We start from the raw sequence: 26309 nt of genomic DNA, 5'->3' as shown, positions 1-26309 counted from the left end.
TTTCAAGTCTCTGTTTTATGTTCTTTTGAGTCCAACAAACTATTTTTTAAATTTTTTTTGGAGACTTAAAAAATTGATTTTTAACGTTGGTTTTTGTCCATAGCAAACTATTTTTTTTACACTATTATCTTTTTTCTTTCTTTTTTCATATTAATCCTTTTTTTTTTGTTAACAACTCTGTTTTTTTTAGACTTAAAAAACTGACTTTTGTCCATGGCAAATATATATATATATTTTTTTAACACTATTGATCGAGACTCTTTTCTTAAAAAACTGTTTTTTTATTTCATTTTTTCATGTTATTCTAGAAGCGAATTAAACAACACTAGTTATCCTTTTTTTCTTTTTCTTTTTTTATGTTGACAACACTGTTTTTTTTAGACTTAAAAAACTGATTTTTGTCCATGGCAAACTTTTTTTTTTTCTTTTTTTCATGTTAATCTTTTTTATCTTCTTTTTTTCATGTTATCATTTTTTAGTAAATAATACAACAATCTGATTTTTTTATATTACCTTTTTAGAAAATATTATTATTGTCAATCATCCAAGCATAACAACAAATATAAAGTAATGTTATTCAACCAAACATAAACAAAATTTATAAAATAATCATCCAACTATAAATTCATCCAAACAGCTATAAATTCTTCCAAACAGCTATAAATACAAAATAAACATATATTACTATTTTCATCATACAAACAGCTATAATTAAGAATAAATGAATATTCGTCCAAATTACTATATTCATGTTAACGAACCTCACGCAAGTATGCTGATAGTTCAACCTGACAAGAGCACACAAAAAGTAATGATTAGCAACAAATATAAGTAAGATAAAGAAAAATGTGTAACATAAACCACGAAAAGAATTACATAAACCATAATAATGATAGATAGTTGTCACCTTATAAAGAGAAAGTTGGTAAATAGTGTTTGATGCAGTTGATTCGTAATAAAACCAACCCTAAAAGAAAACAAATTAGAATAAAGAACATTAGTACTATACGAAAGAAGTTATAATAGGGAGGTACTAGTCAACACCTGTGATAAAGAAAATGTTGGATGATGAGGGAGAAGACATCATTTGCATTTATGAAATAGATGGAATGTGTTTGTCTTTATAGTCGAAGGGAAGTGAGACCATAATTATAAAGTGAAAAAAAAAAAAAAAAGTGGAACAGAGTACAATCTCAGAGTTATGAAATTCATTCATGGAAACTTAAATTTTATATAATATCATGAATAATGGTAAATGAGAAATCGATAATGTAGATAGAACGATCAACAATTGATTTTAAATCAAAGACAAACAATGGTAAATTATTTCATTCAAGGAAGAAGAATTGAAAATTAGAGATGAACAATAGAGACAATAGAAACCAAAAGTTGCAAAGAAGTTTGTGGTATTTTGAAATAAAACACATGATAAGAAAAGATTGGAGACGAGAAATGACATACCAGTTACGTTAAACAAATAGATGGAGTCGGTAGGGCTTAAAGTTGAAGTGAAGTGAGACACATATATATAGTTGTGTGAACTATTGACCCATGAAAATTTTTAAGCGAGATCCATATATAAATAAAAGTCAATGATTTTGACAAAAACCTACCCAATAAATAGTAACTAACAACCACTATCAATAAATATATAATAATTCATCCTAAAAAAGATATGGTAATGATGAACACAATAAACAGAACAACCACTGTCAATCAATGTACAATAAACCATCCTAAAAACAGAGGATATGCCAAGGATGAATACTGTAAACAGTACCTAACAACCACTGTCGATCAATATACAACAAACAATAGTCAAACAGATGCCAAAAGTTATAAAATGGACAAGTAATGGACAAATAGAGACTGAAATGAACAAACAATGGACAAATAGATACCAAAATTTACGAAAATGAATGGACAAGTAATGGACAAATAAAGACTGAAATGAACAAATAGATACCAAAATTTATGAAAATGGCCAACCAATGGACAAACAGAGGTCGAAAGTGACAAACAATTAACAAACAGTGACTAAAATGGACAAATAATGGACACTCCACAGAGAAAATTCATCTTTCTTCATCAATATAATGAAAATAACCTAATCAAAATTACCAAAATTTATCAAATTCATCAAATAACCTAATCAAAATTACCAAAATCCATCAAATACCCTATAGAATCAACTCAAGAATACCCAACAACCAAAACACATGTTTCTCCCTTTTTTATAATTTAGAAAATGGATAAATAATGAACAAACAGAGACGATAATAGCAAAAGAATGAACATGAAACGAAATTTAGAGCATAATTTTGAAGCAAAATAATTCGGAGCAAAACAATGAACATGAAATGAAATAATGAACAACAGTAGAGCATAATTTACAAAATTTTGAGCTAAAATTGAATAAAAAGGGACCTCATCATCGACTAGGAAAGGGAAAAATAATATTACCTTCAACCCCTTACCAAGCTCTAGAACTAGTCCTTCACACCCTACCACTCTTTAAACGATAACCTCCACCCCCACCAAGCACAATCGTCCGTCGACCAAACAAATTAAGGCTTGTTTCAACAAAGAGAAAATATCAAATAAAACAGAAAAGGAATCAAAGGTTTAGAGCGATAAGAGAGAGATCATTTGAAGCGGAAAGGAGATGAGGCACGAATCTAGATCTGTAGATCTATAGATATGTGAAAGGTCTAGAGAAAAACATGCAAGAAGGGTACCATCATAAACGTAGATCTATAGATCTAAGGATCAAGATTTGGTTTTGATGGCGATGGAATTGACGAAGATGAAGAAACGTGAAACCAGATCTGAAGACGGAGAAGTAAAGAGAGAAGGAAGAACACCATTGATCCGAGCATTTTGTTTAATCAGACAAGAAAGGAGACAAAAAAGACGAGAGAGAGGAGATGTTGCAAATAGTGAAACGACAGAAATCGAGGGGTTAGGAACAATGTTCCTTAGGGTTAATTTTGAAGATAATATTGGAGCTCCAACTAAAAATAGTGGGAGCCCCAAACATGGAGTGAGCTATTATAGTCCACTCTACCTCACTCTACTCTTGGCCCAAACAGGCCCCAAATGTCTAAAAATATAACATCTTGAAATATAAGGATCAAAATATGAGTTAAATTGAAAATCTAAGGATACAAAATTTATATTTTTTCTCATAAAAATAACTTTGGATTATTTCAAAGTAGATTAAACGAAGAAAGAAAAAAAAAGTAACAATAAGTAGAGAAATTAAATAAATAAATGAATTAAAAAAGGAAAAAGAAAAAAGTTGTAGGTGGTCTACGAGCTGTTGCTCAATCAATTAGTTATGAAATATCATTAACTCTATGTGTATTATCAATATCTCAACGTGTGATTCCTTGAGACATGAACTTCTCCCTTTTTTTTTTTCGAGAACAAGGGTGGTTTAGATCAATACTAACCGGATGAGTGTGAATTACTTTTATATTCGATATTAATAATTAATAGGATTAATAGTAATAGAAAATATTATATAAACCACTGGTAAAAAGAAAGATAAAATCTCAAATTTCGGATTTTTACGTGAAATCCCTGTTATTTTTTATTCAACTGCTACAAGATCAACAATTCCATGAGCTTGAGCTTCTATTGCTGACATACTATAGCAATGAATAATCAATTATAATTTTTGAATGACAGTTCCAGAAAAGCACATTTCTCTATAAAAAAAATGGATTCGAAAAAATATTTGGAAAAGCAAAGGGCGTCGGGCAGCGTTGAAAGCTTTTTCGCAAGCAAAATCTCTTTCAACAGGGAATTCACAAAGTTTTTGTGGGGGATAAATCAAATAAATAATTAAAGATTAGAATAATCTAAATCGGTTTAACTAAAAAATAACCTAGTAGAAGTTCGTTCTAAATTTAGTATCAAATAATGTTGGTGTTGTATTAATGGGTGATGGTTTGCTGATACAAGAGGAAAGTTCTATAAAAGCAACGAGAATAATTGCTCAGATACCAGTAAGTGAGGCTTATTTAGGTCGTGTTATAAATGCCCTGGCTAAACCTTGATGGCCGAGGTGAAATTTCATAGAATATGGTATTCCTTACAGTGAAAAGAGTTGAAAAGAAGTTAATAATAGATTACCGAGAGATATAGGTAAAAGAAATTTCCATCCGAGATTTAATAGTTGATCTATTCTTAGTCAGGGTAATGTCCATCTTGTTGCTATAGAAATGAATAAGAATAAATAAGTTTTCGCTAATGTAATAAAGATATACATATCCCATTTTTGCACAACAAGGTTATGAAAATCCACGAGAAGCAACCGGTTGTCTGCCATTTAGCTAATAAGCCCGTGGATATCGAGGTTCCACAAGTGGTACTTCCTGATACCGTATTTGAAGTAGTTGTTCGAATTTCTTATTGTCTCTTCAACATAGAGGCATCCCTTTTTGGAAGACGGTTGAGTCCATCCGTCTTTTGTTCTGTCCTCAAGTCCCTGAACTTATGAAGTCTCGTTTCTGTAGTAGACCAATTTGTTAACATCCCCCCAAGCCATTTTTTATTAATATAATGACATTGAGCCTTATGATACACCAAATCCAGCTCGGTTATTGATAGAGTGAATAGATATGCCATTTCTTGAAATCTCTCTTCTGATTCAAAATCGTGGTTCCTAAAAAAATTACGTATTTTTTTTTTCGTATTTTATTTACTTGGACTTGCTGCTCTTGCTTTTTCGAATTATATGAAGCTTTCACTCCTACAATTACTTATTCGTTAGGACAATAACCTATGGGAAGGATTGATTTGAGTTCGAGTGGTGGATGCCATTTTTTATTATAAAAAAAGTTCTATAATATAATTAATTCAAGTCCTAGATGTTAATTAAAATAAATGAAACGAGGGACCTTTAATTTTTTTTTAATGATATTTTCAACTTTAGAGCGTATCTTTGTTGGGGTTGATGCCCTAAAGTCTCGTGTTCTATAGTTTGTAAACAGTTTGTACGAATGCTTGTGTTGTATAATATATGATATTTATTTCACATTTTGATTTTGCTCAATTGTATGTTTTATTTGCTTTACCACGAACCAGTAAACATAAAATCCCTGGTTATCTATATGTAACTTAAGCATGTATGTGATGACATACAAGTGGATCATGTCTTGAGAGATAACCAAAATGGTCTGTAGTATATGGATATAGGAGGGAAACCTTATCATGGTAACACTACGGATGCAGCCTGCTTTGTGGAATGGTCACAAGTGTTGTGACTTGTCACAGATGGTCTGATCCTGATCATTCGTGTTGGGGACGCGAGCGGGGGTGTCCTATACAAAGAGTCTGTATAAGACCTGACCACGAAATGTTAATGTCTCGTTATATAACACCGTTTATGACAGAGACTTCACTTCACTGGGATGACCATAGGTAACATGACCTCGATTTTGAGTGAGTTGGGAACTCCTGCCATTGAGGGCGGTCCTTTGATTTGTATGGGTGCGAGTGGCCAGGTCGTCGTTTCAAACCTACCATTTTGGGGATTTTTTTGATTTGGGAGTTAGAACTCAACTACATAAGATGAAATTCATTCCTTCCTCGAGGCAGGGATAAGTAGATAGATAGCTTCCTTAAGGGGTTGATTCCAGGGCTTGAACGATGTGGTGCCACACACCTTCTCTTGGTCCGAAAGGTGTTCACACATAGTTGGACTATGTTGTATTGTTCATTAGAGGAATCAGTGGTACTTAAGGAGTGAGATGTAACTACAGGAGCAAAACGGTAAATTGGCCCAACTGTACTTACGAGCATCTGTGAAGGGTCATCGTACGCATGATTGGTTATATCCGATGGACACAGAAATATATCTGTGGTAAGAAGAGTTCAACTGTTGGTTTCTAGTGGAATGCCTGACAGTTAACAAATGATGGATCTCGTAGCTAAAGAGTTTAGCCAGCTATTCACGTACCATTGAAGCTTTGAGCCACAAGTCCATTAGGTCCCTGGGTAGCTTGGATAAAGTCGAGAATCAGTGTTTGGGTCAGTTTGAAATGTTCAAATTGATAAGAGGGAGTTCGATTATATATGATATAATTGGACTGGTTATTTATATATGATATAATTGGCTAAATGTATGAGATACGTTATTTTGGAGGAAATGAGATATAAATATGATTTATATCAAGTGGAGGAGAAATTACTATAGTAGATATGTGATAGTGGGAGAATCCGAAGTCGGTTATTGTAACCGAAGAATAAAATGAAAATTTGTTTCATTTTGAAAAAATTTTGAAAATTCGCAATCGGTGTGAAAACGTAAGGATCGCCTAGTTTAAGAGCTTATACGATAGTTGCTCATCGTCTAAACGATCATACACCCATTCCCAAACAATCACTTAACTTTCCTAAACGATCGCATAGCGTGTTGTATTTTCTAAACGATTGTCTACCTTTTATTAAACGATCGCCTAGTAAAACCTACACGATCATGTAACTTCTTCTAAACGATAAGCACCCTTGCTATACGATAGCTCTTTCTCTCCCACTTGCTTATTGTTTACACGATCTGTCTTTTCTCCGACCTTTACCAAATTCACCAAAGACCACACTTTGGATTCTCACTCTGAGAATACCAAGGGCTCCAACTAGTGATGTCGTCCCCCCTGTTCACTTGTTCATGACTGTTCGTGTTGCTTCCATTCGTGTAGATGATCATACTACTGCAGCCGACTGGTTTACTGGGCGATAGAGTTTGCGTAGAGGTTCTTCCGCTACTTTTGAGTTCGACATTTGAAGAGAGCCTTCAACTGGTATGAGAACTATTTCCCTTGTCTTTTATTGTTCGAAGCATGTCGTTAGTTAGTATTAATTTGTATAACTATCTGTTAGAATGTATGTGTTGTATTTCGGTTACAATGAAATAGAAAAGATTTGAACGCGCTCATGGATGCTCTTCGATAAGAGTTCCTTCAATATTAACTCATATATCTTTTTCGGTCATTTCAATTGTCAGCAAAATAATATGAAAAGAAAAAGGAGGATATGAAATAACCATAGTTGATGCAGCGAATAGGCATCAAGTGGTTGATATTATCCTTCCAGGACCAGAACCTCTTGTTTTAGAGGGCGAATCTATCAAATTTGATCAACCATTAACGAGTAATCCTAATGTTGGAGGATTTGGTCAGGGAGATGTGGAATAATGAGCTAATGAATATCCTTATTTTTACCACTGAACTTCCCAATCAAGTTCATCATAACACTCATAATGATCAACTTTACGAAGAACCCATTTTGACTACTTATTGGGAATCACATTAGGCATACTAGTAATTGTATGGTTAGAAAGAGAAATATCCGTGATTGAAATACCCATAAATGGTCTTTTTCGTAGAAATAGTATTCTTGCTTATTTATCCTCAATAGAAAAGAAATAGTTCAGGAATTATTAAATATGGGACTATAGGGGTGCATTCAATCCTCAAAAAATAGGATTTTATTGAGTATCGAGGAGTCAAAGACTTTACTCTTTGAATCGCTTAAGAATGAATGACCTTATAATGTTCTTTATTTAAATTTGATTCCAACTAATTAAATTTTCTACAGTGGGTTCATTCCCATAAAATCTTGAATAAAAATAAAAAAGTATTGCGATCAGATCGCTCGAAACTAGGTTCTCCATTTATTCTTTCCATACCATATTAAAACCATTCTTCTAATTAGGTGAAGAACGATCTCATTCAGAGGAGGAACCTTATAAAGACCGTCTTGATTCTTATCAAAGAAAGGAGGATTAACTGAGGCTATTCAAAATTAAATGGTATTCCCGTAACAATTGGGGTTATGGATTTTCAATTTATGGGGTAGTATGGGATTTGTAGTAGCCGAGAAAATCACCCGTTTGATCGAGTATGCTACCAATTAATTTTTACCTCTTATTTTAATACGTGTTTCTGGAGGAACACGCATGCAGGAAGGAAGTTTGAACTTGATGTAAATGGAAAATTTTCTTCCGCTTTATATGATCGAAGAAGCATGTTAAAGAAGAAAATATAATAATAACAAAAATAAAAAGGAAAAAGTTGAGTGCTACTCTATAAAAGACAAAATATGTATACCATTTCTCTAATTTGTTTCTAAAAAACCTGTTTTTCCTTTTTTTTTTTTTGGTTGGGAAAAAGTACCCTAACTATCCAATTAACCTAACATTCCATATCCTCACATGAAATTAAAACTTTCCAAAATTATAGAAATAATACCTTTAAATTTCCACTTATAAAATTAGTACTATCTTTTAAAATTTGTTTAAATAATTTTTTATCGTCATCTTGGACGAGATCAACCACAAGTTAAAAAGATTAGCATTTTTTAACTTATCATTGTTTTGGCAGTCTTTGTCGGTACATTTAATAGAGATTATACCAAGATTCTAGTAATTTTTTCAAAACGTCATGTGATCTTCCTAAATTTTATACCAAATCTTATATATTTTCAAATTGATTGATTTTGATTTTTTAAATTTTTAGAAAGATTAAAATTTCAAAAAAAAGATAAAATATGAAAAATATATAAAATCTCGGTATGAATTTCGAGCAAATTAACATTGAGATAGGTGAATTCTCAGGCAGTTTAATACCGGGATTTTATATATTTTCCATGTCTTACTTTTTTTTTTTGCAAAATTTAATCTTTTCCAAATTTTAAAAATCAAAATATAATCATTCATTCGAAAAAATGTAAATTCATTTGGAAATTTAGAAATTCATATAATAATGGAATCAGAAATTGGCCTTATAAGATTTGATATAAAATTTGAATAGATTATTATCCATAAAAATTACTAAAATCTCGATGTATCGAAAAAAGTTCAAAAGAATCAAAACAATCCTTAGGAAAAATAAATATTTTTAATGAAAAGCTAGTTTAATGACATTTGGAAAATCTTACTAGTTTTTGAAAGATAATTGAGGGTGCTATTTCAGGCTATTTCTCTTCCCTCTGTCAAGCATACTCCACCTCCAGCAATAGAAACGGAATTTATTTATTTTATGGCATTTATTAGTGGTGGGTAGTGATCGTGAATTTGTGGGTTGAAAGTAGCGATCACTTTCGGTGGGGACGCAAATAAAATCAAGATAATTGTGGGCTACTAAATTCGGACCACTAACGAAGATCTTTCTCTCTTAGGGAAATGGGGGTTCAAGAATTTACTGAAATCGTCCATGTTTTGCCACATGTCCATGAAATCTCCACCACTCCCCAAGAATTTCAGTGCTACAAGCCTCATGTACCGACCCATTTCATCACCCACAAAACCCACCGTCTCCATTTCTTCTTAACTGTTCATCATCCTCTTCCTTTTTCTCTGCAGATTCTTCAACAGAAGTGGCTTTTGATACTGACCCATCATGGCTTTGACCAGATTTCACAACCCTTTTAATCTTTCCTCCTCCGGTTTGTCAAGAACATGTTTCCCAGTTCCAGCTTTTCGGGAACACCTAGTTGAGATTTCGCCTTGTCAAAGGATTGGGGGTAATTTTGGGGGAAAATCAGCTTGTGGGCGGAGGAAGAAAGTGACCCAAGTGAAAGCCGCCGTCGCTGAGGCGCCACCGGCGGAAGGGGCAGCCGGAGAAATCAGCCGGAGTTTACCAACGAAGAATGTTCGGATACTTGTGGCCGGTGGTGGAATTGGGGGTTTGGTTTTTGCTTTGGCGGCGAAGAGGAAAGGTTTTGATGTGGTGGTGTTCGAGAAGGATATAAGTGCGATTAGAGGAGAGGGGCAGTACAGGGGGCCTATTCAGATACAGAGTAATGCTTTGGCGGCTTTGGAAGCCATTGATTTCGAGGTTGCTGAGGAAGTTATGAGAGTGGGTTGTATTACTGGTGATAGGATTAATGGGCTTGTTGATGGGGTTTCTGGAAATTGGTACGTTGCCTTTTTTTGTGAGATTTTGCTATTTCTTTTGGCTGGTTATTCTTGTATCTTTTGATTCCATTCAGAATCTCAAATTGGACTTACTTTTCGAAAGCAGGATTTAGCTAACAACATCATGTAAACAACTGAGAAAGATAATGATATGTTGCACTATGTAAAAGTTTTGCGTGCTTGAAGTTATTGCTTAGTATGTACTTAGAGTAGGTTGATGAAATGAAGGGCTAAAGTTGTTTGGGTCTTTTAAAGTTTTATGGCATCTTTGACTTCTAGTGAAAGGAGCCAACCTGACTATCGTTGGTAAGGAATATATACTCAGGATCCTTCAACTGCTTAAGGCACATATTCTTACGATAGCTTTTGGGTTTTGGGCATTTTCCTCCTCTCATAATGTTTTACACAATTCTTCTTTTGATGCTTGATGAGTAATACTGTTTTCTGATAGATCTTGATCGGAAGGTGGTTTTGTAATCCATGTTTTTGGTAGGGATTTCCTTTATTCTGGCCTCTAGGTTGGTCTCTCTTATTAACTTTTGTTAGGCCGTGCAACTATCCATGAGGTAACATTAATATCTGGGGCAGAAGTAAGAGTAAGACGGTACAGTTCATTCAGATAAACTTGGAATGTGAACCAACAAGCAATAGGGGATTGAATAGGACCATCTTCAAACAAGTGGAATTTATTAGACAATTTCTCTTTCTTACTGTACTAGGATTGTTGGTGTGTATTATTTGAGATGTCAATTGTCAGATATTTGTTGGTTACATGAAGGATATGTAACTCGTTATCAGGTACATCAAGTTTGACACGTTCACTCCTGCAGCAGAACGAGGACTTCCTGTCACTAGGGTAATCAGTCGAATGGCACTGCAACAAATTCTTGCTCGTGCTGTGGGTGATGATGTGATTATAAATGATAGTAATGTTGTTGACTTTGAGGATAATGGAGACAAGGTTATATCCCATTGTTACCTGTTTCTTTTGCTATAGTAGTTCATGAATCATGATAAAAGTTATGGTTCCATGATACATCTATTCCTTTGTCATTTCCACGATGTAATCTTGTCTTCCTGCATTATGTGCCTTTAGGTCAAGGTGACTCTTGAAAATGGACAGCAACATGAGGGCGATCTCCTGGTCGGAGCAGATGGTATATGGTCAAAGGTACAATATGTTACTTTTTCTTCATTTTCTGGTTGAATCTAACTTGTACTTATTTGTTTTATTAATGAATATTGATGCTATATGATTTATAATGTCAGGTTAGAAAGAACTTGTTTGGTCATTCGGAAGCAGTATATTCTGGCTACACTTGCTATACGGGTATCGCAGACTTCATTCCAGCTGACATTGAAACTGTTGGGTAAGATTATTAAACTTTCTATTGCAATACATGTCGACAAACTTTCTGGTATTCGATTTAAGACCTGTCTTTTGATTTATATTCTGAAGGTACCGTGTGTTTCTGGGACACAAACAATACTTTGTTTCTTCAGATGTCGGTGCAGGAAAGATGCAGTGGTATGCATTCCATAAGGAACCACCAGGCGGCACTGATCCCCCTAACGGTACGTCTTTGACCAACCTTTTATAATTGGTTAGAATCATGCTTCTATCTTAGAGAAGCAAATAAAATAAATAAATCAGAAGTTCTCCCGTGAATCTGTCCTTGAAAATAATATATGTACAGAGATATCTGTATTCTAAAATCTTCTCAGCTAAATCTTTAACTGGAGACAAATGTATTCCTCTAATGGATAGTGTGCTTAATTGTGACGCCCCAAAATTTCCAGGTAAATTTACAATAATTACTAAGAACTACTTGTGGTATATTTTAGAATTTTGAGGCCAAAATTGGGTTAATTTGTTGAGTTAATTCAATTTGAATTCTTAACTCAGTTACTTGGGGCATGTTGAATTATTGAGATTTAAAACTTAATTATTTTGTTAAAATAATCCAATTTGAATCGTGAGGATAAGGGATTTTGCAGATGAGTAATATTTAGCGTTTTGGGAAAAACTGGTTAAATAATAAGGATTTTGAATTTAAATTGAATTTGGAGTTAAAGAGGGAAAGGAAAGAAATGTATATATATATAAATATATAAGAATTTTGGAGGGTCTTTTTCATGTAACGACCTGAGTTTAGGAAGGGGACATGAATGAGACGAGATTACATCCGAAAGAGAGGGATCTTGAGGACATGGAAGTATAGTTAAGAAAGGTTTAAAAGAACGGAAAGTCATTATCTATACCAACAAGATGCACCTTTCTTTTTGGTGGCTCAATCATAAGAACTCCAAAGTTAAGCGTGCTTAGCTTGGAGTAGTCCTATGTTGGGTGACCTCCTGAGAATTTTTCTAGATGCATGTGATTGAGGACAAATCATGTTGAGAGGATTTACATCATAGCGAAACCTCTCCTAGTAGGACGTGGTTCGGGGACGAACCAAGCAGAAGCTGGTGGGCATGTAATGACTCGAGTTTAGGAGGGAGACCTGAATGAACCGAGATCACATCCGAATGAGAGGGTTCTTGAGATGTGGAAATATAGTTAAGAAAGGCTTAAAAGAATTGAAAGTCACTACCTATACCAACAAGACATACCTTTCTTTTCGGTGGCTCAATCATAAGAACTCCAAAGTTAGGCGTGCTTAGCTTGGAGCAGCCTTATGTTCGGTGTCCTCTTGGGAATTTTCCTAAGATACATGTGAGTGACGACAAAGCATGCTGAAAGGACCAGTGTCGGTTTGCAGAGACAACTATCAGTTCTAAAAGCATTCAAGATAAGTAAAGATGATGTAGCCAGGCCATAGAGGATGCAGGGGAATGTCAAGGCCATCAGGTGCCGAATCTAAATTCCAAATCTTGGACCAGGGGCATTACATTAAATAAGGAGTTCATGCCTTTTCTTTTTTTTAATAATAAATAAAATGGTATATGCTTTTCTGGAAAACACTCCAATCAAACGGAACAATTCAAAGAAACCAATCATGATGAGCCGTTAATCAAGGAGCAAAGAATAAGAGCAAACAGGAATAACACAAACATTGTAGTGGCTCGTAAATGATCTGTCAACTCAGGCCGTCCACTAATGAATCAGGAAGCTACAATCCATAGAACTCACTTGGCGTGTCTAATTCTTAAATGAATTACACAACTCTTCCACCCCTTTAATACCATCTTCTTTTTGCCTTCTAACAATAAACCACTTTGGTCCTTTCTAGCTAACTCATTTTCTCTGCATGATCTTGCACATGCAGTTCACGAGTTTTTACCACTCTGCTAACTATCTAATAATGGGAGTAACAGAAGAGGATAAGGATAACTCTTCCTCCATGCAATAGAATGTTAAGAGTTAAGAAGCAGGGGCACTTTAGTTTGACTAGCATGTCCATGTCTAACATGTATTGAATACTTAGACACTTGTTGGATACATATTGGACATTTTTTAATACAATTGATGCATTAGACACTAGTTATACATAGTCAAGTAGGACCAAGATTTGTTTGGTATGCATCAAACACTTATGAAGTATATTAAGTAGACACATATATGACAAAAATAAAAATTTTGAGAGCGAAATATATTTGCCTAATTTTTAAGTATATAAAGCATAAACTCATTGGCTTCTAATTTTCTTCTTGTTTAAAAATGATATACTAAGTATATTTTAATAAGCGTGTCTTCGTTGTGTTCATGTCCTAAAGTTTAAAAAAATGGGATGTCGCCGTGTCCTTGTCTCGTATTCATGTTCAAGGTCAAGAGTTTCCCAGGCTCATGCTTTCTTGAATAACATTTGATTGCCGTCCTAGCAGGCAGGAAGGAGAGATTGTTCAAAATTTTCGAAGGTTGGTGCGACAATGTGATAGATCTGATACATGCCACTGCTGAAGATTCTGTTCTTCGACGTGATATTTATGATCGCACGCCCATTTTCACTTGGGGTAAGGGTCGTGTAACTTTGCTTGGGGATTCTGTACATGCCATGCAGCCAAATATGGGTCAAGGGGGATGCATGGCTATTGAGGTACTCATTTTTCATCCATAGTTCTCTTGATTTATATCTTTTGATCCATTCTAACTTGTCATTGATAAGTTCTAGTAACCATAAATGATTTTTGTCCTCCATTTCTTGAACACGGCACATTGAAGATTTTTTCTCTGTCATCTGTTGAAGTAGGAACATCAAATGTGGTAAAACCAGGTTAACATGTAGTTATGCATATGCTTACTATTTCTTCCCGATGATTACAGGATGGTTATCAACTTGCACTTGAGCTAGATAAAGCATGGAACGAAAGTGTAGTCTCAGGTTCTCCTATTGACATTGTCTCATCGTTGAAGAGGTACTAAACTAAGCTTTATTTCCTTATTGGCTGTGATAAATTTTAACGATAAAACTGATAATCCATCCAAATATATCATACATACACATATGGCAATCCATTAGCAGAAGTTATGCCAACAGTTTTTGCCACACACAGAAAAGCGTCGGTAGAGATTATGCAGACGTTTTTTTGTAAGATCTTGCCGAGGCAAGAAGGCAAAAACCTTGTAGTGTTAAACAAATAACATTGTTTTGACCACAGAAATCCATGCTATGTTTTCTCTTTTAATTTAATTTTGTCAACTGTTTTCTAAATGATGATCCTAGTTATGAGAGTAGTAGAAGAATACGGGTTGCTGTAATTCATGGAATGGCAAGAATGGCTGCATTGATGGCTTCCACTTATAAAGCTTATTTGGGAGTTGGACTTGGCCCACTTTCAGTAAGAAATCATCTGTAGATACATTAATATTTGTATGTGGCAAAGGTTACACATTATATCTGATGAGTTTCAATTGTTCTAGTTTTTGACACAGTTCAGAATACCACATCCAGGGACATTTGGTGGAAGGTTTTTTATTGATCTGGCAATGCCCTTGATGCTTAATTGGGTCCTAGGCGGTAATAGGTAAAAATTCTATCTATTTTGTCTTTCTTTTAAGGATAACCTATTTAGTGAAAAGTTATATCGCCTTCCATCATGCAATGTTGGCTACTTGTAAGTTTTAAGTGGCTTTATACTTAAAATAACATACAAAGACCCTTTCTTCTTGCAGACTATCGTACAAAAATTTCATGAACATACACTTGAGAAACTTGTACTAATATGAGTTTGGGAAAAATTAACATAAAAAATTATTTTTCTTCTGCAGTTCAAAATTAGAAGGGAGGCCACCAGCTTGCAGACTCTCAGACAAAGTACGTTATCTAGAATTAATTTTATGTTCAGTCTGCTCAAACCAAGTGTGGATCTTTTTTCCATATTTTATTTTTCATTGAAAATTTATTTTCTTAAAATAATGTTCTAATGAACTACCTCTGAAGGCAAATGATCAATTACGCAAGTGGTTTGAAGACGATGATGCCCTGGAGCGAGCTATTAACGGAGAGTAAGCTCACAGTGCTAATCATTTGTTACTGTTAAGAGTACTCCAATTCTACCCAACTATGCATCTGATTTTGCATTACCAACCTGTTTACTTTTTAGTTGGTTTCTATTACCACAAGGAGACGAAGTTAGCATTTCACAGCCTATTTGCCTACGCAGAGAAGGGAGCCAGACCTACTTGATTGGGTATGCTTTCGTGCTTGTTTCTTTTTGGTAGAACCAAAAAATCGGTTTACATTTGCAAAGGGCATTCGTTCATTAATAAATATGATTGCAGAAGTGTGGAGCAAGAAGTGGATTCAGGGTTATCAGTCATTATACCGTTGCCTCAGGTGAATTGATTACACTTCAGATGCTCGAGTAGAATTCCATCTCACTGCTGGTGTTTGAAAGTTGACACAGTCTCACTAATTTGATTATGTTATCCCCCCGAATCGCAGGTTTCAGAAAAGCATGCCCGTATTCATTACAAAGATGGTGCCTTCTTCTTGACTGATCTGAGGAGTGAACATGGTACCTGGCTCTCTGAGTAAGTACTGAAGTTTATAAGTTTGTGCTCCAATATATACCATTAAGGCCATACAAAGCTCACAATATATCTTTGCAAATATCACAATATATCTTTGCAAATATGATTGCAGTCACGAAGGACGACGGTACCGTGTACCACCAAATTTTCCAGTAAGGTTCCATCAATACGACGTTATTGAGTTTGGTTCTGATAAGAAGGTAATTGATGACAGGAAACTTGGGTGATTTATGTTTTAATCCTCAATCTACTCTGATGAATATTGGAAGTCATGATTCTATTATTATTATTTTTTTATATATGTAGGCAACATTTCGTGTGAAGGTGATAAGATCTTCAGTTGAAAATGATAGAGAAAAAGTAGAGATGAACTCATGAAGCAGTGTGGAAAATCTCCATATTGAATTCTTCTTAATTCTAGAGATATGTACAGATCATTGAAGGCGATGTGGAGCACTCTAAATCTGCTGATTTTGAATGCAACAGATACAGATTGATTTGTATTCTCGCTCAATTTTTTATTGTAAAGATGCATAGAACTCCACATTCCTGTAGTGTTTTTTAAAAGACCAAAATGGTAGTATACAACAAAAGTTTCAGATTAAAATATAGATGTACTATTACTATCCGTTTCTTTGGGTCTTATACTTTGAGAAGAAAAATGTGTGCCTCAATTGGGTTTTGAATTTTGAGTTGGATGATTCTAAAAAATTAATGATGGTCTAATTGATAACTTTATTTAGCGATTCAATTTATATCATATGATTTGATCTTTTAAAAAAGAATGTAGTTAAGAAAAGTAGTGTGGTTTTGAAACTAATTCCAAAATGAGGTAATAAGAGAAGTTGTGTCCTTTGATTAAAATTGCTGAACGTACATCATGAGTGTCGTTTTGTATATATATATATATATTTATTTATTTAAACTATTTTCATAAAAACGGTTTTCTTTTGAGTGGTTTCAATTTCTTCAATTTTTTAAAAATTAATTGTTTTTAAAATTAAACATTAAATGAGATATGAGAGATTTTCTAGTAAGACAAATTTTTAGTGTGAAGAGAATGAAATTTGTTAGAATTTTCTCTTAGGTGGTACTTTATTCATTGGGTTTCCTACGTATATGGTCCTAATAAAATGGTTGGAAAAAATTCATAAAAGTATTAGCTTAAGGATAAAATTGTCTAAAAATTTATGTAAAATCTAAACATGAAAATATTCGAAATCAAAATTGTGGATTTTTATTGAAAAAAAGAAAGGTTTAATTTTTTTTAAATATTTAAATATTCCTTATTTATTATTTGATGTGGCTTGGAGAACACAAAATTTGTGTCTTCACTGCAATCGATCAGTTGTATAAAAATTTTGGAAAATGGACCAATCGGTTGTTATATATATATATATATATTTTAAAAAACAAGTATAAAAGTAAGCCCACTACCATCAACTTAAGCCCAAATCTATGATTTTAGTGTTGATTTATTATTATTATTATTTTTATGTGGTTTAATTTCTAAATCCATCACATGATTGATTTACTTTTTACGTAGAAAAACTGATGGATTTAAATATTAAAAAGCTACAAATTATGTTAACCAAACAATAACAATTTATCACTTCATTTTCATTCACCTTGGCTTTGCTTGTAAAAATTTAAAAGCACAAAACCGACAAAACCGTATCGAATCGAACTGATGGACAAATTTCACACACCCTTTTTTTGGCCAGTTTTTGGTGCCGATTTTCTCCGAAAACCGACCGACCGACCGACCATTGGATTTTATAGAAAATTTATATTGATATGTTAGTATAATTTTCTTTCTTTATTTTTTTTAATAATACCTTTGTTTTTTATACTACCTCTGTTGATTGTTTGCCACAAAACTAGTATTTAAGAGTTCCAAACAATAAATAAATAATAAATTAATATGTTGTACGAAATTATGAATAGGAGTAGTTAGTACTATTGTAGTACTATAAATTTTTCCTATGTACATGCTTTTCTAAATTGAACTCGTGTAGACAAAACAAATATTTCTTCTCTCCACGTCGCAATGCCTCCTTCCTCTTTTTCCTATCGTTTCGAGGTCATGACCAATGAGCCCTCTAAGCACAAATGACCACCACTTTTCTTTCTCTTTTCTCTCCTTGTTGCACCACTTCCAATGAGCTCCTCATCTGTACTCCATTGTCGTGCTTGCCGTTGTCACTGACCTAATCGTTTTTTATCATTGGAGAGGTTTCTCTCTCCAATATATGATAATAGTATAAATTGGCTAGTAAATAAAAAAAATTCACTATGATATCAAAATCAAAGATGAAGTTTGTAGGATGAAGAAAACTGAACTTCAGGTTGTCTCGCATGGAGCTATAATAATGTATTTATAGGGAATTGACTTAGGGTTCATCTCAATCTTTTAGGATTAGGATGTGATTTTTTCTTAATCCTAAACAAGTTATGATTAATCTAATTAGTCCAATGATTAGTTTCCCCTTGACTTATTCGAGCCTAGTTCCACTTTCATGTTGGACTTATTTTCCCTCATTACTCTTTGTCTTTGACTTGTTTTATCAGGTCTAAATTTACCCCTAGCATCAACAATTACACTATCATATTAATTTCATAAAGTATAAATAAATATTAACATGAAATTCTTTTATCATTGTTGAAGATTTGTGTACCTAAAGATTTTAACCTCAATAATGAATTATTAGCAGAGGCCCACAATTTTCCATTCTTGAGACATCCTAGACGCGCTAAGATGTATCAACATTTGTTACTATTAATATCAAAACATAAAAAGAGATGTGGCTAACTTTGTTGATAAGTGTTTAGTTTATTAATAAGTTGAGTCCTGAAACAGAAACCAACATGGTTGTTACAACTATTGAACTTACTAAAATGGAAGTGGAAGCATGTGTCTACTGACTTCATTGTGGTTTGACTAAACATTGGAATGTCATGACGTGATATGGTTTATCGTGAAAAGACTTACCAAGTTAACATACTTTTTCTTAGGAAAGTCTACGTCTTCAATAGAAAAGTAGGCATGATTGCAAATGAAAGATATTCGTGAGACAACATGGGATGTTAGTTTGCGTTGTGTTATATAAAGATCTCCATTTTACACCCAATTTTTTGTCCGAAATTCCATAAGTGGTAGTCACTTGGTTACAAATTCAATGCAACCTTTCAATCATAGACCGATGATTAAACTTAGTGTTTAGAATTATTTTCTAAATCTCAAGGTCTAAAATGTCATTTCAGATTCTTAGAACTAAATAGATACTAACTCTAACAGTGTTATATGCCTTAATTTATATTTGGCTAACGATAAAAACAAAATGGAGTGGAAAAAAAAAACCAAAAGTGATGTATTATCCTTCTCTATATAAACTTTGTCCAAATAGTACAAACTCGTATTTCCATATACCTTTACTTTTTTGCCCTTTTCTTTCTCTTTTACCTAAAACGAGGGAGGAAAGAAAATTCAATCCCTTAAAGTTCGAAAATTTATCAATAGTAAAAGGGGAAAAAAAAAGGAAGTCACGTATCATGACCGGGAAACCGACTCAGCCAGTTTCCCAATTCGCTCCACTAGTTCTGCCGATAGCTTCTTAGCCAGTTTCCTCCCCTTCTCCGGCCGAAAATCGAACCCAAACGCCTCAGAAACCTCCTCGGAGCTCCAACCGGACCGCCGCAACGAACCGGAAAAACGGTCCACTTTCAAAAGAAGAGCATCCAAAACCGCCTGATTGTCCAACATAACCATCTCGCTGTCAAAGAATCCCGCCGCTGAGACCTCCACCATCTCCGCCACCTCCGATTCACTCCACCCACCGGTCCTTAAAACCGATCCCAATTCCCCAATATACTTCCCAACCCACTTCGGGATTTCAGATCTCGGCATCTCGATGAATCGATCTGGGGAAGAATTCGACGACGACGACGAGTTCCTCCGCCGCCGGTCCATGGCGGCATCGCTCCAAAACTCGACCCACCTCGGCGTTCTTACAACCCCTGAATCCACACTCCGCCGTGAGAAATTCGCCGATGGTCCTATAGACTTCTCTGCGAGAGACCTCTGTTTCGAGAATAGAGGATCGGAATCGGAATCCGAAACAGAGCACCGAAATAGAGACTCCCGTTCGAAGAAATCAGACAAATCCAACCCACAGCAAAGAACCCGATTCTCATCAACAAAGAAAATTGGGTTCCCGGCCAAGGGCGGGTTGCAAGGAATGTAGCAATGGTTGAAAATGGGGATCAAGACAGGGGCTCGTTTAAGTAAATTTCTCGCGATCCTTAATGCCTTTTCTGGTTCGGCCGGTTTTTGGCCCCAAGAGCAGGACCAGAGTGTATTTTTCGCGATTTGGAAGGAAATTGCAGCAATAGGGAGGTCGAGGGATGACCGGAGATGGAGGCGTGCGCCGGCGGAGCGCCAGTCTGGGAAGCCGGGGCCGACAGGGAGGCCGGCGGAGAGGACCGCCCGGAGATCAGGTGGAAAGGAGAAGCAGAACTCGGCCTCGGCTCGGGCAAATTCAGCGTCAGAGAGACCGGGCTGGACGTCAACGCCGGAGTTTCGAAGATGGGTGAGGACTTTATCGGCAAGGGAAGAGAAGGAGAGGAGGCCGTTGCGGAGGGGGGCGGATGAAGTGGCGGCAGCGCGGGCGGAGAGACGGCGGAGGCCGGCGATGTGGGCGGGGTTGAGGGTGGACATTCTCCGGTCGACGTCGACCATTGTAGAAGAAGGAGAAGGATTGTGAATGTTATTTAATTGGTGTGGTGTGGCTTTGAGAAGCGGTTTCGGGTGAGAGCAAGGAGGAAGAGAGGAAGAAGACGAGAAGTGCTTTTTTGGAAAGTGGAAGAGAAGACAGTGAGTTTGATGTGCAAAAAAAATGATCTTCTGCCTATTAATATACCATGCTTTGGAACTAGGGCTCTCTTCTGATTTTATTTTTTATTTTATTTTATTATTTATTTATTTAAAAAAAATCAATATATTTTGAATCTTGTTTTCATTTGTTCTTTAAATTTTAAAATATTACACCACGTCTACCCTAATTATAATGAGTATCATTTTAGAGTCAATAATTAAGTGGATAACAATATTTTTAGAAAATTACAAATATCGTAAAATCTATCGCTGATGATCTCTTATTAGTAATATAATTTATCACTAGTAGACTCCGAGAGATTTAAATTTTGTTATGTTTGTAAATTCTTTTGCATTTATTTATGTCTGCTAATACTTTGTGCCTTAGTTATATTTGAAATTACCCTTATCATAATTCACACTTAGTTGAAATAAAAATATTTTAAAACCTTGTTGTCTATAATGTTTACTATTTTGTAACCATCATCTCTCATCAACCATTTGTAACCCTAAACTGAAATAGCATACACCCCAACATAGACGATTATAATTCATAACAGACTATTATAACTTATTATAATAAACTACATATTACAATAACTAACTCAATACTTCAAACAACCCTGAGTTCTTAAGTTTTAAGTTTGATTTCAATTAAGTCCATATATTTCAAAATGTTACAATTTTACCTTTGAGATTTGAGTTTTGTTTCAGTTTGGTCACTTTTAATCTCAAATTTTCCTTAAATACTGAATTTTAAAATCTATGGAAAAATTGAAAAAAAAATCAAATTTCAAAGATAAAATAGTCACTGTTCACACTAGATTTCAAGAGAAATTTATTTCATGGAACTTGAACTTTGTATTTGAACGATCGACCTTTGGGCTTGTTGATCGTGATTTGGGCTTGTTGATCGTGATTGACCTTTGGGCTTGTAGGCTTGTTGATGATTAGCCTTTGGACTTGTTGATCTGGGTGATCGGCCTTTGGGCTTGTTGATTTTCTTGGGTGATCGGCCTTTGGGCTTGATGATCTTCTTGGATGATCGACCTTTGGGATTGATGATCTTCCTGGATGATCAGTCTTTGGGCTTGATGATTTTCTTGGATGAGTGGCCTTTGGGCTTGATGAACTTCTTGGATGATTGGCCTTGGGCTTGTTGATCACCCAAGGCCTTGGGCTTGTTGATCTTCTTGGGTGATCGACCTTTGGGCTTGATGATCTTCTTGGATGATCGGCCTTTGGGCTTGATGATTGGAGGATCAACCTTTGAGCTTGTTGATCTTCTTGGATGATCGGCCTTTGGGCTTGATGATCTTCTTGGAGGATCGGCCTTTGGGCTTGATGATCTTTTTGGAGGATCGGTCTTTGGACTTGTTCATTTTCTTAAATGATCGGCCTTTGGGTTTGTTGATCTTCTTGGATGATCGCCTTCGGGCTTGTTGATCTTCTTGGAGGATTAGTGTTCGCACGAGGCTTTCGGAGAAACTTGTTTTGTGGAGTTGAACTTGAGTTGGTGTTGATGTTGAGGTTGATTTGATGCGATGTGGTTCGATCTCTAATACTTGATCCTCTGATTCTCTCTCAGTTGGGTGAATATGCTTGACTTTGAATATGCTTGACTTGAAGAAAAAAGTACCGAGCGTTCTTGAAGTAGAAGTCTTGGAAGAGTTTTTGGGTCTTCAAGGATCTTCTATTCTGCTTGTTGATGAATCAAAGGATTGTAAAGAATTCTCTATAAGCTCTTTAGAGTATAGAATTGCTGATTCTCACAAATGAGGAGGACTCCTCTATTTATAGAGTTCTCTGCTTGACTTCATGGGCTTGGGTTTGGTCGGTCCATGGGTCTGACTAATTGGATTTGGGTCTTATTTGACATTTTGGTCAAATTAAGCCTGGGTTCAGTTGGACTTTTAGCCTAAATAATATTATCAAACTGGACTGGATTAATTTTATTCAATCCAATGGTTATGAAGGAAACATGTGGCATCATCGGACTTCGTCAATTTATGTCTTTAACTTCAATTTGGACAACTTCTAATTAGTCTTGAATTCAGTTATTTGGAATTTCATCATTAATTTAGTAAATGACGTGACAATTTGTGATCGGTCCAAAATTTCTCATTCAATAGTCATATTTTGAAATCGAAGTGACTAAATTGAAACTAAACTGAAAACTTAAGACTAAAATTGTAACATTTAAAAATATAGAGACAAAAATGAAAGAAGACCTAAAATCTAGAATGTATATTTCCTCAATCTCACGTCTTTATTTATTTATAAACTTAGCCTAGGTTGTATTGATTATGTGCCTACCATGGTTGGTTAATTTATTTAGGAAAATGTATAATGGTTTTTTTTTTCTCGTATAACGGAATTTCAAAATAATAATAATAATGATGATGATAGGAAAGGAAAACTTATAATGGGTGCTTTGCCATATTTTTGTAAATTTGCTTGCATGTGTGACAAATTTGTCCTTTTATATCACGATATATTTTTTTTAAAAAAACAAAGTTTAATACTATTTTGGTATAAAATCATTTGGGTATTTATATTTTTAAAATCCATAAAAATGTAATATTTAGATGCATCCTATGTTACATCCTTTTTTTACATTCAATCAAATTGTTCAATCATAATTAACTACGTAACAAATTTTTTTTATATGTTTCGTGTGCATCTCACCAAATTGTCAAATCATAATTTGCCATTTGACAAATTCTTCTTATATCTTTCTTTAAATATTTTAATTTTTTTATATGTAGGATGAGGGTGGGGTGTACCTAAGATTTTTTTTTTTTTTTTTAAATACTTTCAACTTTGTTTCATTTTGCTCTATATATTTTAAAATGTTTAATTTTGTACTTCAAGAAAGTGATCATTTTGTCCAATTCGTTTTCATTTAAGAAAAGTACCTTACCGTTATTGAGTTTTTCAGAATAGGTGCAATTATACCCTTATATTTTAAATTAACCATTTAAGTCATTGAGTTTTAAAATATGGGTTTGAGAGATCCCTCACTTTGCCATAAAGAACTTAGCTCAATTAACATTAGTATGTTCTAAGGATGAAGAGGTCCGTGATTCAAATCCCCAACCCCATTTATATTCAAAATGAAAAAAAAATGAAGTAAATTTAATATTAAATACTCGACAGTTCAACTGTCAAGTTAGAGTACAAGAAATGAGATTTTTTAAAAAAGTAAAAAATGGCATGTCATAATTAAAAATAATAAAAATGGTAGTAAATAAGAAATAAAAGTGAGGGGCCTTTCAGACCTATTTTTCAAGATTCAGTGACTAAAACGGTTAACTTGAAAACGAAGGGAGAAACTCTTTATTTTAGTCTTTACTTTTAAAAAGTGAATTTTAGTCCGTTAAAAATGTAAAAGGAAAAACATATTTTTAGTCCCTAAGATCTTGAAAGTAGATCAAATTGAATATTTTGAAAGGACAAAGATCGAATTGAACAAAAATTAAAAGTACAAGAATCAAAATAATATTTAAACCTATGGATGATAAAATCAGAGTGGGATTGAGTCCTCAACCCATACGTGTCAGAGAATCTTTGGTTGGCCAAGTATGAAGATCAAATCAATAGTTTAATTGAGCCCCCGATTGGGGCAGGGATGATTCTAGGTAACACACAATTAAGAATACTAAAATGTTAGTTTAAAATTAGTCATTTAATTAGAAAAGAAAAACAACTATTATTTTTTTACTCAATCCTTAAATGAAGATTTTTGATCTGTACCTCGACTCCTCAAAATGAGGATTGAGGCAGGGATGAAAATGAAAAATCTCCACAAGAACGGGGATGGAGATTGCACTCCTAACCTTGCCCCTCTCTCGATTACCAACCATATTTAAATCAAAGAATATTGATAAAGATATATAAAAAATTATTATAGAAAGTATGAAAAATAAATTTAATTTTCAGCCATCAAAGATATCTACCTAAATAAGTGTCTGATATATTATAGGTTTTCAAGAGAATTAAATATTTACATGAAAATTAAAATTAATACTAATGGTTATGATAACTTTTTATTCAGATTAAGAAATTAAAAGAGAACCTAGAAAGTCAAAAGAGACTAAAAATATATATTTGAAAGTTGATCAACTATAACAATATATGTTTATGAAAGTTTATGCCCAAATGATATGTGAGATTTAATTTTACCCTTATACATGACAAAATTACTCGAATAAACATAAAAAAATGTTTAAAAATAGAAATAAACGTAAAAATGTTTTAAAATAGTTAAATTGGTTATAACTTATGACATGTAACGTTATAAATCTATTTTTAAATTCGAACGTTGATTCTATTAAACTTTCTGAAAATACTCATGATACTTAATTAAGGTGTTTTGATATTGGACTATATAGTATAAAAGAGCAATTTTTCAAAACTAGTTAAGATTGGAGTGACTAGTTAGAATTATAAAAGGCACTACTTAACTTTTGGCATGTGAATACGATGAGTGATGAGCTAGTGATAGAAATTTAGGGCTGGTTTGTTAACATTCATGTTTTCCGTTTTCTATTTTCTATTCCTATTTCCCGTTTCCTGTATTTTAAGAAATAGAAACAAGATTATGTTTGATAAATATTCCTATTTCTTGTTTCTTGAAATAAAGAAACAGAAACAGAAACTTGTTTGATAACTATTTCTTGTTTCTTATTATTTGTTTTTTTATAACTATTAAAGGGCTTGAGGGCTTCCTTGGGTGGTTGATAAATTTGTCTACTAACGACTTTGTAAATCTTGTCCATATGACACAATGATAATCTCTTTTTCATTTTAAAAAAAATGTTTTAAAATATACAAAAAATAAGCTAACTTATTTAAAAAAATAAGAAAATGTTACTGTGTATCATAGATATACAATGATATTTTACTATATTTTAAAATATTTTCATCAGTTTTATCATTTAAAACAATTGTCCTATATTAAATATCGAAAAAGAAATTTACAAGCATTTATATCATCTAATACAAATAAGTTTCGACGTATTGATAAAAAAAAGTCCCAATATACAACTAAATACAAAAACAAAGTTGTATCTATACTTCAAATGTTGCCCAAATTTGATCGACAATGTCATCCCTCACTTGAGTCATTGTCTTAAATAATTTCGACTTATATCTAACTTAATTATACTATTATACAAAATTTAAAATACGAAATTAAAAAAAATATTGAAAATTAAAAATTAAAATTAAAATGATAGGTAAATCTAAATATTAAAAAATTTATAATTATGGGATATTGAAATATAATATAAAAATCGGTTTATTAAAAAAATAAAATAAAAATCGAAAAAGGACCCAAAAATTACTACCGATGGGAGTTGAATCCATGACTACTAAAATAGAACTAGGCTCCTTTGGGACCTAACACTATTAGAGCCATTAAATTTAGGAATACAATAATATATATAGAAACAAGAACGATAGATTTAAAATTTAGAAACAAGAAATGGAAATAGTTATCAAATAAGTCCGTTTCTTGGAAAATAAGAAATATA

General features: G+C 33.8%; 2 protein-coding genes and 1 long non-coding RNA gene across 3 annotated transcripts; 1 reads left to right on the top strand and 2 right to left on the bottom strand.

Annotated features, from left to right (window-relative positions):
* Positions 1–256: 256 nt before the first annotated feature.
* LOC120089465 lies at positions 257–1514 on the bottom strand. Its single transcript, XR_005485184.1, has 3 exons — positions 1462–1514; positions 908–967; positions 257–788 (listed from the first exon to the last, which is right to left on the bottom strand). It is a non-coding gene; the product is annotated as an uncharacterized LOC120089465 (long non-coding RNA).
* A 7697-nt stretch (positions 1515–9211) lies between these two features.
* LOC120088239 (zeaxanthin epoxidase, chloroplastic) lies at positions 9212–16528 on the top strand. Its single transcript, XM_039045392.1, has 16 exons — positions 9212–9925; positions 10724–10886; positions 11022–11096; positions 11195–11295; positions 11385–11500; positions 13751–13962; positions 14190–14281; positions 14590–14704; positions 14787–14890; positions 15135–15180; positions 15307–15371; positions 15470–15556; positions 15648–15702; positions 15811–15899; positions 16012–16099; positions 16206–16528. The coding sequence occupies exons 1-16, from the start codon at positions 9408–9410 to the stop codon at positions 16275–16277; spliced, it is 1998 nt and encodes a 665-aa protein (XP_038901320.1). The 5' UTR covers positions 9212–9407; the 3' UTR covers positions 16278–16528.
* Positions 16529–19246: 2718 nt separating this feature from the next.
* On the bottom strand, positions 19247–20779 carry LOC120088705. Its single transcript, XM_039046128.1, has one exon. It carries the CDS (start codon positions 20635–20637, stop codon positions 19450–19452), a length of 1188 nt encoding a protein of 395 aa, XP_038902056.1. The 5' UTR covers positions 20638–20779; the 3' UTR covers positions 19247–19449.
* Positions 20780–26309: the final 5530 nt, after the last annotated feature.

This window comes from Benincasa hispida, chromosome 10, assembly GCF_009727055.1.
Source record: "Benincasa hispida cultivar B227 chromosome 10, ASM972705v1, whole genome shotgun sequence".
Classification (NCBI taxonomy): Eukaryota; Viridiplantae; Streptophyta; class Magnoliopsida; order Cucurbitales; family Cucurbitaceae; genus Benincasa; species Benincasa hispida.
This window is presented reverse-complemented; position numbering and strand designations above follow the sequence as displayed.